The 15,609-nt window shown below is 39.7% G+C and overlaps 1 protein-coding gene across 2 annotated transcripts in view; it reads right to left on the reverse strand.

Annotated features, from left to right (window-relative positions):
* Positions 1-15,609, reverse strand: part of CHCHD3 (coiled-coil-helix-coiled-coil-helix domain containing 3) — a 248,724-nt gene that overhangs the window by 54,356 nt on the left and 178,759 nt on the right. For both annotated transcript variants that reach the window (XM_073328860.2, XM_073328859.2), the window contains exon 6: positions 176-246. In XM_073328860.2, coding sequence (XP_073184961.2) covers positions 176-246 — 71 coding nt within the window. The remainder of the gene's footprint in view (positions 1-175; positions 247-15,609) is intronic.

The raw sequence follows: 15,609 nt of genomic DNA on the forward strand, positions 1-15,609 counted from the left end.
TCACCAAAATTCTTTCATTTCAATAACCAGTCCTGCAAAAATATATTTCATTTGCCACCTTCCAAGCACAGGCTGCTAGGTCAGGTGGAGAAATTTTTGCCTATTTTAATATGAACACAACTTCATCATATTCACATACTCAAAAGTATCGGGGGGGAGGGAGGGGGAGCCTTACTTGAACCTAGCTTCCACTTCTTTGACAGCTTGTTGGTATTGCTCTGTGGTTACTTTGTAGAACTGTGCACTCTGAAAAGAGAGGAGAAAGTGAAAACGTTATGACCTAACGAATATTTATAGTGGTGAAAACATTCCTGGCACTCTACAGAACGTATAAAGAACCCAGGTCCCTGCACTGAACATCTTACAGTATAATCCTGACAAACAAAAGGTGGGATAACTGTTAAAGTACAAGATGAAGCAGAAGCATTATTGGTGAGCAGTTCACTGCAGAGCTAGAATGGAAAGTTTCTTATCCAGAGAAAATATTCTATATAGAAAAATGTTTCCATCCCGACTTGGGATGACAAGTCAAAATTTCAAAAACGGTCACAAACCAAAAATCCAAAAAAGTTTAGTTCGGGTCAAAATGTCTCATTTCAGTTTTGACTTTACGGTAGTTTAAATTTCTAAACAAAAGCCTCTTTCAAGTTGTAAAACTGGAAATTTTTATTTAGAAAATGTTGAAACAAAATTTATTAACAATTTAGCAACTTCCTCAATTTTTTCCATGTTAAAAAATTAGTAGAAACTGACTCTTTCCCCCAAAAAGTTTCAGTTTCAACAAATCTGCATTTTCTGATGAAAAAGCTTTTAGTCAAAAAATTCTGAACCAGTGCTAGTTCTTTGTATAGTAGGAAGGCTACATAAAAAACTGGTTTTAAGGAAGAACTGGAAGGAGGAGGATGACTGGAACATAAATCAGGAGGCTGTTGCCATCATTGAGGGAGTCATAATTTTTACATGATTGGATAATCCATAAATGGAATCCTTATTGTTGTGTGTATGTATTTACACTTGTGTACACTCAGACTTTATGTGGAGGCGATATTCATGTCATAAATTGCAGTTATGTTATAAATTAACCACTCATCCTCTGACTGTCCAACTGGCTCTTTGCTCACCAGTTCATTTCTTTCTAACTTATTCTAATAGTCCAAACTTTGAGTAACTTCCAACAGCTGCTATTTTATCTTTTTAAAATCAAGCTGCCTTTGTTAGATAGTTTTTCCCTTTCACCAACAAGTGATATGGGGCGGTTGCTGACCTGTAACTTTAGGTTCTTTGAGATGTTTGGTCCTTAGCTGTATTCCATTGTGGGTTATGCATGCACACCATGTGCCCAGTCTCAGAGAATTTAAAAGTAGGGCCTGTTGGTTGGCACATGAGCCCTAGTTCATCTCTTGCCTGGGATCAAGGGGATAAAGGGCAGAGTGGACCGACTGACTCTCCAGTTTCTTCTCTACCGCAAATCAGATAGGATCTGAAGTGGAGGGGAACGAGGGTGGATAGTGGAATACAGATAGGGACCACGCATCTCAAACCTCCCCTTTTTCTTTGAGCGATGGTCCCTATTGTATTCCACTGTGGGTGACTGACAAGCAGTACCTATGTAGGATGAGAGTGCAAAGATGTAGATGGTAGAGCTGAGTGGAGGACTGCCATCCCAAATGAAGTATCAGCAGAGGAGTCCTACACCAGAGCATAATGTCTCGCAAAGATGTGAACAGAGCTCCACGTGGCTGCTTTACAGATGCCAAGGAGGAGTACCTTCTGAAGTGATGCCACAGTTGTTGCTTGTGCTCTGGTAGAATAAGCTCTTACCCCAGGGGAAGGTTCAATAGCTGATAGAATAGAATGCTGCCAGAGATCCATTTGGAGGCTCTTTGGTTGGAAATGGCATGTCCCCTGATTCTTTCTACTGTAGTGATGAATAGTTTCTGAGATTTCCTGATTGGTTTTGTTCTTTGCAGGTAAAAGGCCAAGTCCTGCCAAACATAAGGGAGTGGAAACTTAATTCCTCTGTGGAAGCGTGCGGTTTTGGGAAGAACACAATAAGTAAATCGACTGGTTAAGGTGAAATTCGGAAACTACTTTAGGAATGAATTTAGGGTACAGATGCAAATAAAACTTTTCCTTTTGGAACACAGTATAAAGGAGGCTCTGCCAACATTACTCCAAGCGCACCAATCCTTCTAGGTGAGCTGACGGCTACAAGGAAAGTGACCTTCATGGAAAGGAGAGACATGGAGCAAGAGGCTAAAAATTCAATGGAGGGCCTTGTGAGTACTGAGAGAACAATGTTTAAGTCACACTGGAGAGTAGGCTTCTGAAAAGATGGAAAGATTCTGACTAGGTCTTTCCAGAATCTACTGGACAATGGATGTGCAAAGTCCACGTAGGCCTGAGAAGGTGTATATCATGCACTGATTGCCACCAAGTTGACTTGCAAGGAGCTGATGGATGAGTCTGATGTCTTCAAAGAGACGATACAGTCCAAGAAGAGAGGAATATGTGCAGTTTCTGGGATAACATCCCTTTGACATGCCCAAGAAGAGAAGCGCTTCCACTTAGCTAGGTAACATCTTATAGTAGAGTCCGTTCTACTACTAGAAAGGATGACTTTCATGACTGTGGAGCATGAACATTCTAAGGACGATGCCCATCCAAATATCAAGCCCAGAGGTGGAGCGTACACAGAGCGGGGTATTTGATCTTGCCATTCCACTGGCTCAGGAAACATTGGGAGGATGGTTGATGGTTGGGAAGACATGTGTAGGAGGTTGGGAAACCAAAACTGTCTAGGCCAAAAGGGATGATCAGATCTGTCCTGCTGGATTCTGCATAGAACTTGTAGCAGGAGCACCAGAGAAGGGAAGACATAGTTGAACTGGTCCAAGCAAGGAAGAAGCAGAGGGTCACCCTGGGAGTGGTAACTTAGGGCTCCTCTGAAGCAATATATGGTGCAGCTCCCGTTTGCTTGAGAAGCAGTCAGGTCTCTGGTTGGGGTTCCACATAGATTGAAAATATTGCGCAATACCATGTCATGGAGCTCCCACTCATGTTTGATTGCAAAATATCTGCTGAGGGAGTCTGCAAGCATATTTTGCTTCCTCAGAAGGTAAGCTGTTGATAGGGTGGTTCTATTGTTGATACACCAGTTCCAGAGACTGACTGTTTCTGCACATAGGGAGATGGATCTCACTCCTCCCTGCTTGTTGATATAAAAGACAGTCATAACATTGTCAGACATTATAATGACATGGAGAATGTGAATAAATGGAAGAAAAGACCTGAATGTTTTCCGGACTACTCATAACTGAATGCTTTCCGGACTAGTCATAACTCCAGGATCTTAATGTGCATCATGGACTCTTGAGATGTTCAGGTACCTTATGATGTGTGCCTGTTCACGTGGGCTCCCCAAACTAACAGAGATACACCTGTAATAATGGTCCTGTGTGGAAAAGAAGGGAGAAAGGGGACACCCATGCATACCTGCCGAGGAGTTGTCCACCGTTACAGGGAAGACAATACTTTGGCCAGAACTGTTACCGGTTCGTGGAAGAGTGGTTTGGAGAGTATACCAATGCAGCACCATTTGAAGGCAACGAAGGTGGAGTCTTGCGAACGGGGTAACATAGGTACCCAAGGCCAAAACAGCTTTACAATCCTGCAGTCAATGCCACCGATACATCCTCTAGCTCTATGGCTATTGCCATCGTCCTGTGCAGGGAATCGTGGTTCCTTAGGGAGGTCCAGAATGCCAATAAGGACCTTCCCTTCGATGAATCACACTTCCCTTCAGTCAGAAGATGGATAAATCCCTGCATACCCTGAAGGACTCCAGAGCTACCTTCCACTCACTGGAGATACACAGGCCTGCCCATAAGAGGAAGTTTTAACGCCCATTGTTCAGACCTAAGCATATGGCTAAGTAGTTTTTCCATCAGAGGCCCTATGAACTACCACGCAAGAGACAGAGGGTTCAAAAGTCCTGCTTTCCTTCACCCTCTGCAACAGGCTCTACATCTCAGTCTCTGAATCAACATTATTTTTCACGGGAGCTTGAGAGTCACGAAAGACTAAGGCTATCTCTACACTAGTGAGCTTACAGCAGCATAGCTGCACCAATGTAGCTGAGTCGCTGTAAGATATCTAGTGTAGCTGCTCTAAGCCAATGGGAGAGAGCTCTCCCATCAACATAATTAATCCACCCCTAACTGGTGGATTACTGTCGTGCTGGTGAGTGCGGTGGGAGGAGGTATTTTTTCATGCTTTGTGTGTATATAAGATCTTCTAAACTTTCCACAGTATGCATCCGATGAAGTGAGCGGTAGCTCACGAAAGCTTATGCTCAAATAAATTGGTTAGTCTCTAAGGTGCCACAAGTACTCCTTTTCTTTTTACTCCCATTTGAAATACTGGTACATAGTCAATATTCATAACTTCATATACAATGATAGCACATGTAATCCAATAATCAACAGATCAAGGCTTTTAGAAGGATACCTTACAAGGCATACTTTGTACAAAACATGTCATAATTACATCACCATGGTAAATATGGGGGTGTCAATGTGTTGCTTTGGGGTACAGAGTGTCACAATTAGTTCACCCATCTTGTCTCTCCAGAAATGTATTTCCATCTTCCCTTAATTCTGGAATGCCTCTCCCCCTGACTCCACCAATCACCCACTTTCAAAATGCAAGACAGGCAAGATTCAACCCATGGGCAGTAAAAACTTTTCTAGACCCGAAAATGTTGGAGCTTCACAGTGGGATGTACAATATTCTAAGACAATTGACTAACAAGTTGTGACATTTTATGTCTAGATAATGTACTTTTTTGTAATTTTCAAGAGGTTTTTATGGCTTGATCTGAGCTCATCTGAACTCCATGTCGGCAGAGTTGGACTCAGGGTAGATCAGCTGAGGCACTTGGCTTCATAGTAGGAAGAATAAAAAATGAAGTCAGTCATACAAAACTGTTCAAAACTTCTCTAAAATAGTTTTTCTGTAACATGTGGGTCATATACAGAGCACTTGATGTGGTGTGGTACAATGGGTTTGTTGGCACTTGCTAGACCTGATTTAGGGCATTGAAACTCTTGAGTAATGTGGCATCACAAAAATCATGCCATTATGCCAATGAAATCTTTATTCCACATCGTACTATCACATATTTTATTTTTTTTTACATATACACTTTTAAAACTCGAGTTTAATTGTTTACACAGTGTTACAATTCAAGGTTAATTACTATGGCATCCATAAAACATTTAATCTATTTAGATGGCCACAACACAGTCCATGGAAACTATCATTCTAGATTTTCATGCCCCTCTGCCATGTACATTGGTCAAACTGGACAGTCTCTACGTAAAAGAATAAATGGACACAAATCAGATGTCAAGAATTATAACATTCATAAACCAGTCGGAGAACACTTCAATCCCTCTGGTCACGCAATTACAGACATGAAGGTCGCTATCTTACAACAAAAAAACTTCAAATCCAGACTCCAGCGAGAAACTGCTGAATTGGAATTCATTTGCAAATTGGATACTATTAATTTACTATTAAATAGAGACTGGGAGTGGCTAAGTCATTATGCAAGGTAGCCTATTTCCCCTTGTTTTTTCCTACCCCCGCCCCCCCACCCCCAACGTTCTGGTTAAACTTGGATTTGTGCTGGAAATGGCCCACCTTGATTATCATACACATTGTAAGGAGAGTGGTCAGTTTGGATGAGCTATTACCAGCAGGAGAGTGAGTTTGTGTGTGTGTGTGGGGGGGGGGGGGTAAGAAGACCTGGATTTGTGCTGGAAATGGCCCACCTTGATTATCGTGCACATTGTGGGGAGAGTGGTCGCTTTGGAAGGGCTGTTACCAGCAGGAGAGTGAGTTTGTGTGTTTTGGGGGAGTCGGGGGTGAGAAAACCTGGATTTGTGGTGGAAATGGCCCACCTTGATTTTCATACACATTGTAAGGAGAGTGGTCACTTTAGATAAGCTATTACCAGCAAGAGAGTGAGTTTGTGTGGGTGGTTTCTGGAAAAAAAAAAGGGGGGGGGTGAGAAAACCTGGATTTGTGCTGGAAATGGCCCACCTTGATTATCATACACATTGTAAAGAGAGTGGTCACTTTGGATGGGCTCTTACCAGCAGGAGAGTGAGTTTGTGTGTGTGTGGGGGGGGAGAGCGTGAGAAAACCTGGATTTGTGCTGGAAATGGCCCAACTTAATTATCATACACATTGTAAGGAGAGTGATCACTTTAGATAAGCTATTACCAGCAGGAGAGTGGGGTGGGAAGAGGTATTGTTTCATGGTCTCTGTGTATATAATGTCTTCTGCAGTTTCCACAGTATGCATCCGATGAAGTGAGCTGTAGCTCACGAAAGCTTATGCTCACATAAATTGGTTAGTCTCTAAGGTGCCACAAGTACTCCTTTTCTTTTTGCGAATACAGACTAACACGGCTGTTACTCTGAAACCTGTAACAAGAACAGTTTACGAAAATGCACTGTAAAGCCCTTAGCCTTGATCTTGAGGGATTATCCTTTTGTGAATGCAAAAGCGGATTTGGTCTTCATGATCAGTTGGTCACAAGAGCTTTCCTGACCAAGTGTTATCTGTGCCAAATGACGTTAAAAGAAAAGCCACAAAGCGGGTTACTGTATTGGAGACTGATCTGAAACCACAAACTTATTTTAGGAGTACTTGTGGCACCTTAGAGACTAACCAATTTATTTGAGCATAAGCTTTCGTGAGCTACAGCTCACTTCATCGGATGCATACTGTGGAAAGTGTAGAAGATCTTTTTATACACACAAAGCATGAAAAAATACCTCCCCCCACCCCACTCTCCTGCTGGTAATAGCTTATCTAAAGTGATCACTCTCCTTACAATGTAGATATGCTATTACCAGCAGGAGAGTGGGGTGGGGGGAGGTATTTTTTCATGCTTTGTGTGTATAAAAAGATCTTCTACACTTTCCACAGTATGCATCCGATGAAGTGAGCTGTAGCTCACGAAAGCTTATGCTCAAATAAATTGGTTAGTCTCTAAGGTGCCACAAGTACTCCTTTTCTTTTTGCGAATACAGACTAACACGGCTGTTACTCTGAAACTTATTTCACTTAGTACTAAAAGAGCGACTCTTTCTGGAAAGGTAAAAAGATAGACATTTCATACTCTGAGCCACTGTGTCTTCTAAAGGTTTTCCTAATAAATTACAAACTAACTTGAGCTCTTCAAAAATCAAAAGAAAAGAATACTAAGCTCAGAAGAAGGGTGAAATTAAATTTCAAGTCAAAACATCACCACAAATTATAACAAATTGTGTAACACATACCACAGCCAAAAGCACATAAACCGATCACAGAGGGGCATGGTGGTCTACTGCACTCCTGCTTCTCTGATCCGGACCTAATAATTCATTTGTATGGGAATTGAGGTTTCATGCACATGACTGGAGGTAGCGTATTTTTTAATAAATCAGTAAGAAAATGAAAACGGAATAGTCTTCACACCAGTGACCTCTTTACATTTAAGCAATCTTGTCTGCCCAATGACAGTCGCAGCCAGGTTTCTTGGATGTAGATAAAATCAATACGTATGTGATTAGACAGTGCACTGACTATAGTGTGAGCATGGACAGGTCACTATTTGAAATGATGAATAGCCCTCTATCAACCTATAGTCCCTTACGATGCTAACATTTACTATAATCTTATTTGGGCTGCAATTTATCTTTCTCGTGCCTGATCAATAAAGATGAACACAACAGTTGTAAAGATCGATTGTAATTTTTTATAATTTTCAAGCATGAAGGTGCATTTTTGACACACAGACAACATTCCAAGTGTACTTGTTCTATCTTTTTAATTGCCATTTGAGTGATCAAATAAGCTGCTACTAAGAAGACATTTGTCATCTTAGATTGAGTATATCATGTGTTTCTGTGTAATACCTTCCCTTCAGAATTCACTCAGGATTTTCTTTCATGTATATAATTGTTTACAATCCAGAGATGAAGTCATTTTAAAAAAATCCTCCCCACTTCTTAGAATAATTTCACCAGTAGCTAGTGCTGAGAATACTGACTAGAAATGATGCTTGCTATAACATGCTGTCAATTAGAAATTACATTACTGCATTGTCTACTAATGGACTAGCAGAGTAACGGTTGAATTAATAATAGCTTTTATTTCCTCTACTGTTCATGTGGAATAGCCCCTCAATACACCGATAAATACACATCAATGTTGCACGTCTACTGTACATGCGCACACACACGTGCTATACTGTAATTATTTATTACATACCGAAAAAACATATTAAAAGAACAAGTCAAGCACTCAAAAATTAGGAAATACCAGAATTAAGGTGTCAAGGTTCTTTCCCCACTCTGAACTCTAGGGTAAAGATGTGGAGACCTGCATGAAAGACCCCCTAAGCTTATTCTTACCATCTTAGGTTAAAAACTTCCCCAAGGTACAAACCTGCCCTTGAACAGGATGCTGCCACCACCAAGCGTTTTAAACAAAGAACAGGGAAAGAGACCACTTGGAGACATCTTCCCCCAAAATATTCCCCCCCAAGCCCTACATCTCCTTTCCTGGGGAAGGCTTGATAATAATCCTCACCAATTGGTAGAGGTGAACACAGACCCAAACCCTTGGATCTTAAGAACAATGAAAAAATCAACCAATCAGGTTCTTAAAAGAAGAATTTTAATTAAAGAAAAGGTAAAAGAATCACCTCTGTAAAATCAGGATGGCAAATACCTTACAGGTTAATCAGATTCAAAACGTAGAGAATCCCTCTAGGCAAAACCTTAAGTTACAAAAAAACATCAACACAGGAAAACACATTCCCTCCAGCACAGCTTTTTTTACAAGCCATTAAACAAAAGAAAATCTAACGCATTTTCTAGTTAGATTACTTCCTAACTTTACAGGACTTGTAAGGCTTACATTCCTATTCTGTTCCCGGCAAAACCATCACACAGACAGACCAAACCCTTTGTTCCCCCCCGCTCCAGATTTGAAAGAATCTTGTCCTCTCATAGGCCATTTTGGGTCAGGTGCCAGCGGGGTTACCTTAGCTTCTGAACCCTTTACAGGTGAAAGGATTTTGCCTCTGGCCAGGAGGGATTTTATAGCACTGTATACAGAAAGGTGGTTACCCTTCCCTTTATATTTATGACATAAGGTTACCTGTGCAACCTTAATTCTTCCCCGTTGTACATATGCATTATGATACAGTCTTTAATTACATGATCACATACTTTCTCCATACAACCCCTGCTTCAATCAGTGCACGCCTGTACTCACTGAATGGGTAGCTAGTCAATATTTCTTTTTATCCTCATTGCTCAATATGTGGCCCCAGGCATTACTGAGTGCACACCATCCAAACTCTGCACTGAATGCAGAATAATTAATTGCCTCATGGATTTTTCTACGATGACCTCACATAGTATCTTAAATGTGAAGTTAAACTGGGAGGTGGTATTATTATACTCATTTTACACATTGTGAACTGGTGCAACCACTACTGAAATGCTGTGACCAGTCCTGGTGCCCGCAATTAAAGAAGGATGTTGGTAAATTGGAAAGGGTTCAGAGAAGAGCCACGAGACTGATTAAAGGATGAGAAAACACTACTTATAGTGATTGATTCAAAGAGCTCACTCTATTTAGCATAATAAATAGAAGGTTAAGAGGTGACTTGATTACAGTCTTAAGTATTTACATGGGGAACAAATACTTAGTAACGGACTCTCCAATTTAGCAGAGAAAGGCATAATACAAGCCAATGGCTAGAAGTTGAAGCTAGACAAGTTCAGACTGGAAAAAGGGCTAAATTTTTAACAGTGAGGGTAACTAACCATTGGAACAATTTACCAAAGATCACGGTGGATTCCCCATAACTGACAATTTTAAAATCAAGATTGATGTTTTTCTAAAAGATATTGTCTATGAATTACTTTGGGGGAAGGTCTATGTTACACAGGAAGTCAGACTGATAATCACAATGGGCCCTTGTGAAACTATGATTTAAAGGACTTCACAATACCTTTTTCTATTGCAGTTTGAAGAGCAAATGAGCAAAGGTAGTAGTAAACTGTTTTATCAACTACCTTGGTAAATAAATGAAACAATGATTTTCTGTTTAATTTTGGCACCTAAAAATGTTTCCCTGAATCAGAGAGGTGAATTGTGGCAGATAGTATAATGTTAGATAAAGGGGAGGCTACAGAAACAAGTATGCTGTGTGAGAGGAACGGGGATGGCTACCAAAACTAATATACTGCATGAGAAGAATGGAGGTAACTGAGGAATTGACTAAAGTATTATTGTATTCAACTGAGGCTAGCCCCAGCAGGTGTGAAAGCATGAGGCACGCAATGAAATCACTACAGCTTCATTATGCACATTAAAGGCAGACCTCACCATTGTGAGTCAACCAGGGAATTCCCTGTGTATTGCAGTAGTGCTTTGATGTGGCTCTGTCCACAGCACTGCAGAGGGGTATGACCCTGGGGAAGGGCTAGCGCAAACATTTTTGAAAGAGATACATTGACCCAAATACCTGCTTAACAAATATGCAGGAGGTAATAGCCCACGCTGTGACCTCCAGTTGCAGAGCAAAAATAACAAGGATTCCTTGTGGCACCTTAGAAACTAACAAATTTATCTGGGCATAAGCTTTCGTGAGTTAGAACCCACTTCACCAGATGCATGGAGTGAAAATACAGGAGCAGATATAAAGACATGAAAGGATGGGGGTTGCTTTACCAAATGTGAGGTCAGTCTAACGAGATAAATCAGTATCCACTGGAACTTCATGGCCATGGGGAGGATATACCTTGATTTTAGAAAGACTTTTGACACACTTCCAGAGGATATTCTCGTACACAAGCTAGGGAACTGTAGGCTAGATTAAATGACTATAAAATGGATGCACAAGTAGTTGAAAAACCATACTCAAAGAGCAGACATCAGTGGGTAACAATCAAACTCGAAGGACTTATCTAGTGGAGTCCTGCAGGCGTCTGTCCTTGGTCTGGTTCCAGTGAGGTTAATTAATCACTGGAACAATTTGCGAATGGTTGGATTCTCCATCAAGCTTGGATAATTTTTATTTACAGGATATGCTCTATTTCAAAGACATTCTTTTGGCCTGTGTTATACAGGAGGTCAAACAAAACAATCACAATGGTACCTTCTGGAGTTGGAATCTATGCAACACAGTGAACCAACAGAAGTTAGGATGTAACCAAGTCCAGATGACTGTGTAGTGGTGTTGGGAATGCATTTCATTTAGTACTCTTTTTTGTACCCTTTGTTATACATTTCTTTGAAAAGGTGTACTAAAATTAATTGGATCTTATGGAAGAAGTGCATTTTCAAGAGGAAACCAATGGGGAATGTTGATTTTGGTTGTGGAGGGGGTCCTGGATAGAAGGGGACTTAATCTACTATGTAAAATTAGGAACATTTTAAACTAAAATATTCACGATGGAACAGAGACAAATAATAACTAACAATAATGGGATAAACTGAATAAAGGAAAATGTAATCTGAATACTAGGAAACACATTTTAATTCTGTCAGACTCTGGAATAATCTTCCTCCAACAGAAGCAGTGGAAGCCACATGTTATGCAGAAATAGAGGAAGAATTCTCTTTGCTGGTAGCAATGATTTTCAAGTTTTGTATTAGAAAACAAGTTCCTACAGAAGCTTACAAGTTCAGTTGTTTCATCTGTATGTGGAACCTCAAAGCACAAGTGCATTTTTTACCTATACTGAAAATCTTCAGAACGTTTTCAGCAAGTTTGAAGCTCTAAAAGTTATTCGGTCATCCAAGCTGACAAAGGTTATCAACAGAATCAAGAGAATGTGAGAACCCTTGTTAAATTTCACTAAAGGAGCAGTACCAACATAACCTATTTCATACCAGAACTCCTTTTTGCTGTTGAAGTTTTTCTTTATGTGCCTTTAACTTTTAAAACCTGAACAAATTCAGTAGGAAGGTATATTCCACATAATCTATTTAAAGATTTTTACTTAATAGTTATGTTGTTTTTAGTTTATTTGACAAAGAAGGGGATATGGTCCTTTTATACAAGACTAAAATCTGACTTTTATTACAAGTTAGTGGCATGAAAGATAAAAACAAATTGCTTAATTTTCTGAGGGGCTAAGCACCTGCAGCTCCCACTGAAGGATACAGAAACTCTGAATGCTTGGCACTTTTGAAAATCAGGCCAGAAATGTAAAATTAAAAGCTCCTCCCACCCGAAAGGCTTAAAGCGATCATGATCAGAAACAAATTCACTCAACAATAGCTACAACTACAATGACCCTCCACAATTCCTTCCATAACCCACAATTCCTTCCATAATAACTTTCTGAAGGTTATTTCCATCTCTATGCCTAATGCGACCAAAACACACGTTTGCATCCATTGAGTTCCGACACATCAGAGTCTGCTTCTCTCCAATAATATTTCTAACATAGGCCTGGACTGCCTAAATAGCTGGGTTGTGCAGTGAAGGATTCCTCCAGGGCTAGAGAGTAAGGAATCTCTCTTGTGGCAGTCACTTCACAGCAATGGAACTGATGAGAACACTAATCCAGCCTCGGGGCTGGTGTCCACACTGCTTGCTCGCCACTATATGGGGCTAGGAATAGAGGTTGGAAAGTCTGTGGGTTCTTCTGCCCCCAAATCTCTGTAGCATAGTGATGCACAGGGAACTCTCATGTGGCTAGGTTTCTTGGAACACACAGGATGCATATCTCCTGTGTGGGCTCCCTAATTCCCTCCCACTGTGCAAAATGGTTCTGCTGCAAGAGGGTCCTTGACCTGGGAAAGAGGCTAGGATTCATCTGTAAGAGAGATGTTAATTGTCTCCATTTATCTCAAAGGGATTGATCTTTGAAACTTCTGAAGATGCAACAAGTAAGCATAACAAACAAAATGAAGGGATGGGGGAAAGAATACAAACCTAAATAGATAACATTACCTATTATAAAGCCTAACGATGAGCACAACTTCATGTTCCAAATCATGTTAAAATAGTTGTTAGTTTTTTAATCTATGCCTGTCTCTTAATTGATTTTAACTGTGTCATTGGAAAACCAGATGTACAAATTATACTACAAGCAAATTTGTATGTTGTTTAATATATTATATTTATTCTGCCTTGAATACTATTGAAGTGTTGCATGAAGGAAGTTATCAGTTTGCAAGTCCATAAGATCAGTGCCCTTGTCAAAGTGCTTTATACTAGATTCCAGTCATTTATGATCTCCCTCATTGGGTCTGATTGCGTATATTTTTTCCATCCTATAGATGAAGACTGCCAAAGAGCAGATCTGATTTCCAACACCAAATGTTCAGTATAGTGATACATCTCCTAAGTTTGTGAAAGAGAGCGTATCAGATCAGCAAGTGAAGCAAAGCAGAGAATTCAGATATGACCTTTTCATCTGAGCTTCCAAGCTCAACTTTTAGGCACACTTGGCTAACATAACTATTAATATGTCTAAAACCTCTCCCAAGATATGCTTCACTTCACTTTTCTTTCTTACTAGAACACTGATCTCTAATTGGTTAACACTCAGAGCTGCCAAAGAAAATGAAAACTTTTACTAAAAGGACAAAACTATTCAACATTCTTACTGCTATTCATCTTACCATCGAATCTGCATGTAATTGTAGCATATTCTCTAATACAAATGTTCTCAATCTTACAGACATACGCTCAGATGCACAACTATATTTAAACATCCTATTGATGACAGTATGCCTAATCAAAACCAATCCTGTCTACAACTTTTCTTCCAAGTCTCACCATGTTTTCAATATTACATGTTACAAATTACATTCTCACTAAGGAACCATATTGTTATTTCTCAGTACTCTAAAGGGCCCTGTCATCGCACACGACTTCAGAACACTGAGGAACCTTAACTGGCAAGTGAAAAGTCGGCACCATTCTCACATCTGTACTGCTCACAATCTAATGCCAACTGTATGTATGCAGTAACTATAATGGCATTTATAAATGGATGTCTGATATTTAAATTATGTACCAGCTTTCATCCCAAAGGATCCCAGTGCATTTTATAAACTTACACTCAAACTGAATATAAAGGAATTATTTATTTTACCACTGAAAGAAAACCACCTCTGGAGTAAAATGTGTTAGCTGATTAATATCCAGCAACACTTCCAAATGGTTTAGGTCAAACAGTAAATAACTCACTACAGTGGAAATTCAGTGAAGCAGAATATCATTATCAAAGTAAGGATTTGGCCAGGACTCTGGTGGTTCGCACACCAAATCTGCCCTGTGATTTTTAATGACCATCATTGGTCAGAACTTCTGTTTCATATCCTATCTACAAAAGAGCAGTACAGAGTTCCCGAGGACTACGCTGAGGTAGTGATTCAATATTTATTCAGCAGAAGAGCGCTACCTCCTGAATCACCAATGCTGCACTTCTGCAATACTTAGATGCTCCTTGAAGATCTCAAGATACCCACCTGCATAAGCTTCTCTCAGCTTATGATACCTGACAGGATCACAGAACAGTCTTACTATAGCTATTTCTAAAAGCACTTATCGCCTCATGGTATTTAAGGCAGTGAAATTACATCACTTAGGATGGAATAATTTCCTGAACTGTTAAGAGTAAAGAAACATTGACAAGATGGGACAGGAGTCCTATGTACAGAGAAATACACTATTCCTGGTATTTAAGTTTAGACCCCATGCACACACACTAGGAAGAGGACCCTCTAATTAAAACCATAAGATATTTATTAATTTTAATATATCTTGAGCACCTGTGCAAACTACATCTGCTAAATGTCATTAAATGTATGGCAGGACAAATTTTTTCACCTGAATAGTAAATTTGCTAAAAAAATATGCAGCTCTGGGGCAACTGAGATTATTGGCAAATTCCGATCAAATCTGGCAAGCAGATTCAGCTGAATAAGAAAAATGAGGGAATTTTTTTTAATGTCCAGTTTTGCATCGAATCTTCATTTCAACTGAAGCATCACTTTGAAATGTCATTTCAAAATATCATTTCAAAAAACTGTTTTGTTTCAAAATGTCATTTAGAAATGATATTCAAAATGTTTTGTTCAGCCCAAAAGACATTTTTCAGCCACACCTCAGTGAGGGGGGAAAAATAAATGAAAAAATCAGTTTTGGTACAAAATTAACTGAATTTTTTTCTCCCCTGATTTTTCAATTCAGCCCTCAAACTGAAAATATTTCTTGCTCAGCTCTAATTAAATGCAGTATTCTTTGCAACCATGTTTTCTATACATTTGTGGCAGTTTTTGGTATCTGCCCTCCATCCAGTTTCCTTTGGGAGTACCAACAGCAAGAAGAACTCAACATTTCTTTTTGTCAGTATCTATGCCTTCCTGTTAATGCTCACCACCTCAAAGAGCCCATACTTTCTTCTTCGAAGACTCCTTGTGTTATTGAAAACAATTAACCACTTAAACTTCTTCCTTTCATTCTCCATCTTACTTCTCTCCTCTTTTTCTTTTACAAAAAATTCCTTGTC

Source organism: Lepidochelys kempii, chromosome 1 (assembly GCF_965140285.1).
Source record: "Lepidochelys kempii isolate rLepKem1 chromosome 1, rLepKem1.hap1, whole genome shotgun sequence".
NCBI classification, from domain to species: Eukaryota; Metazoa; Chordata; order Testudines; family Cheloniidae; genus Lepidochelys; species Lepidochelys kempii.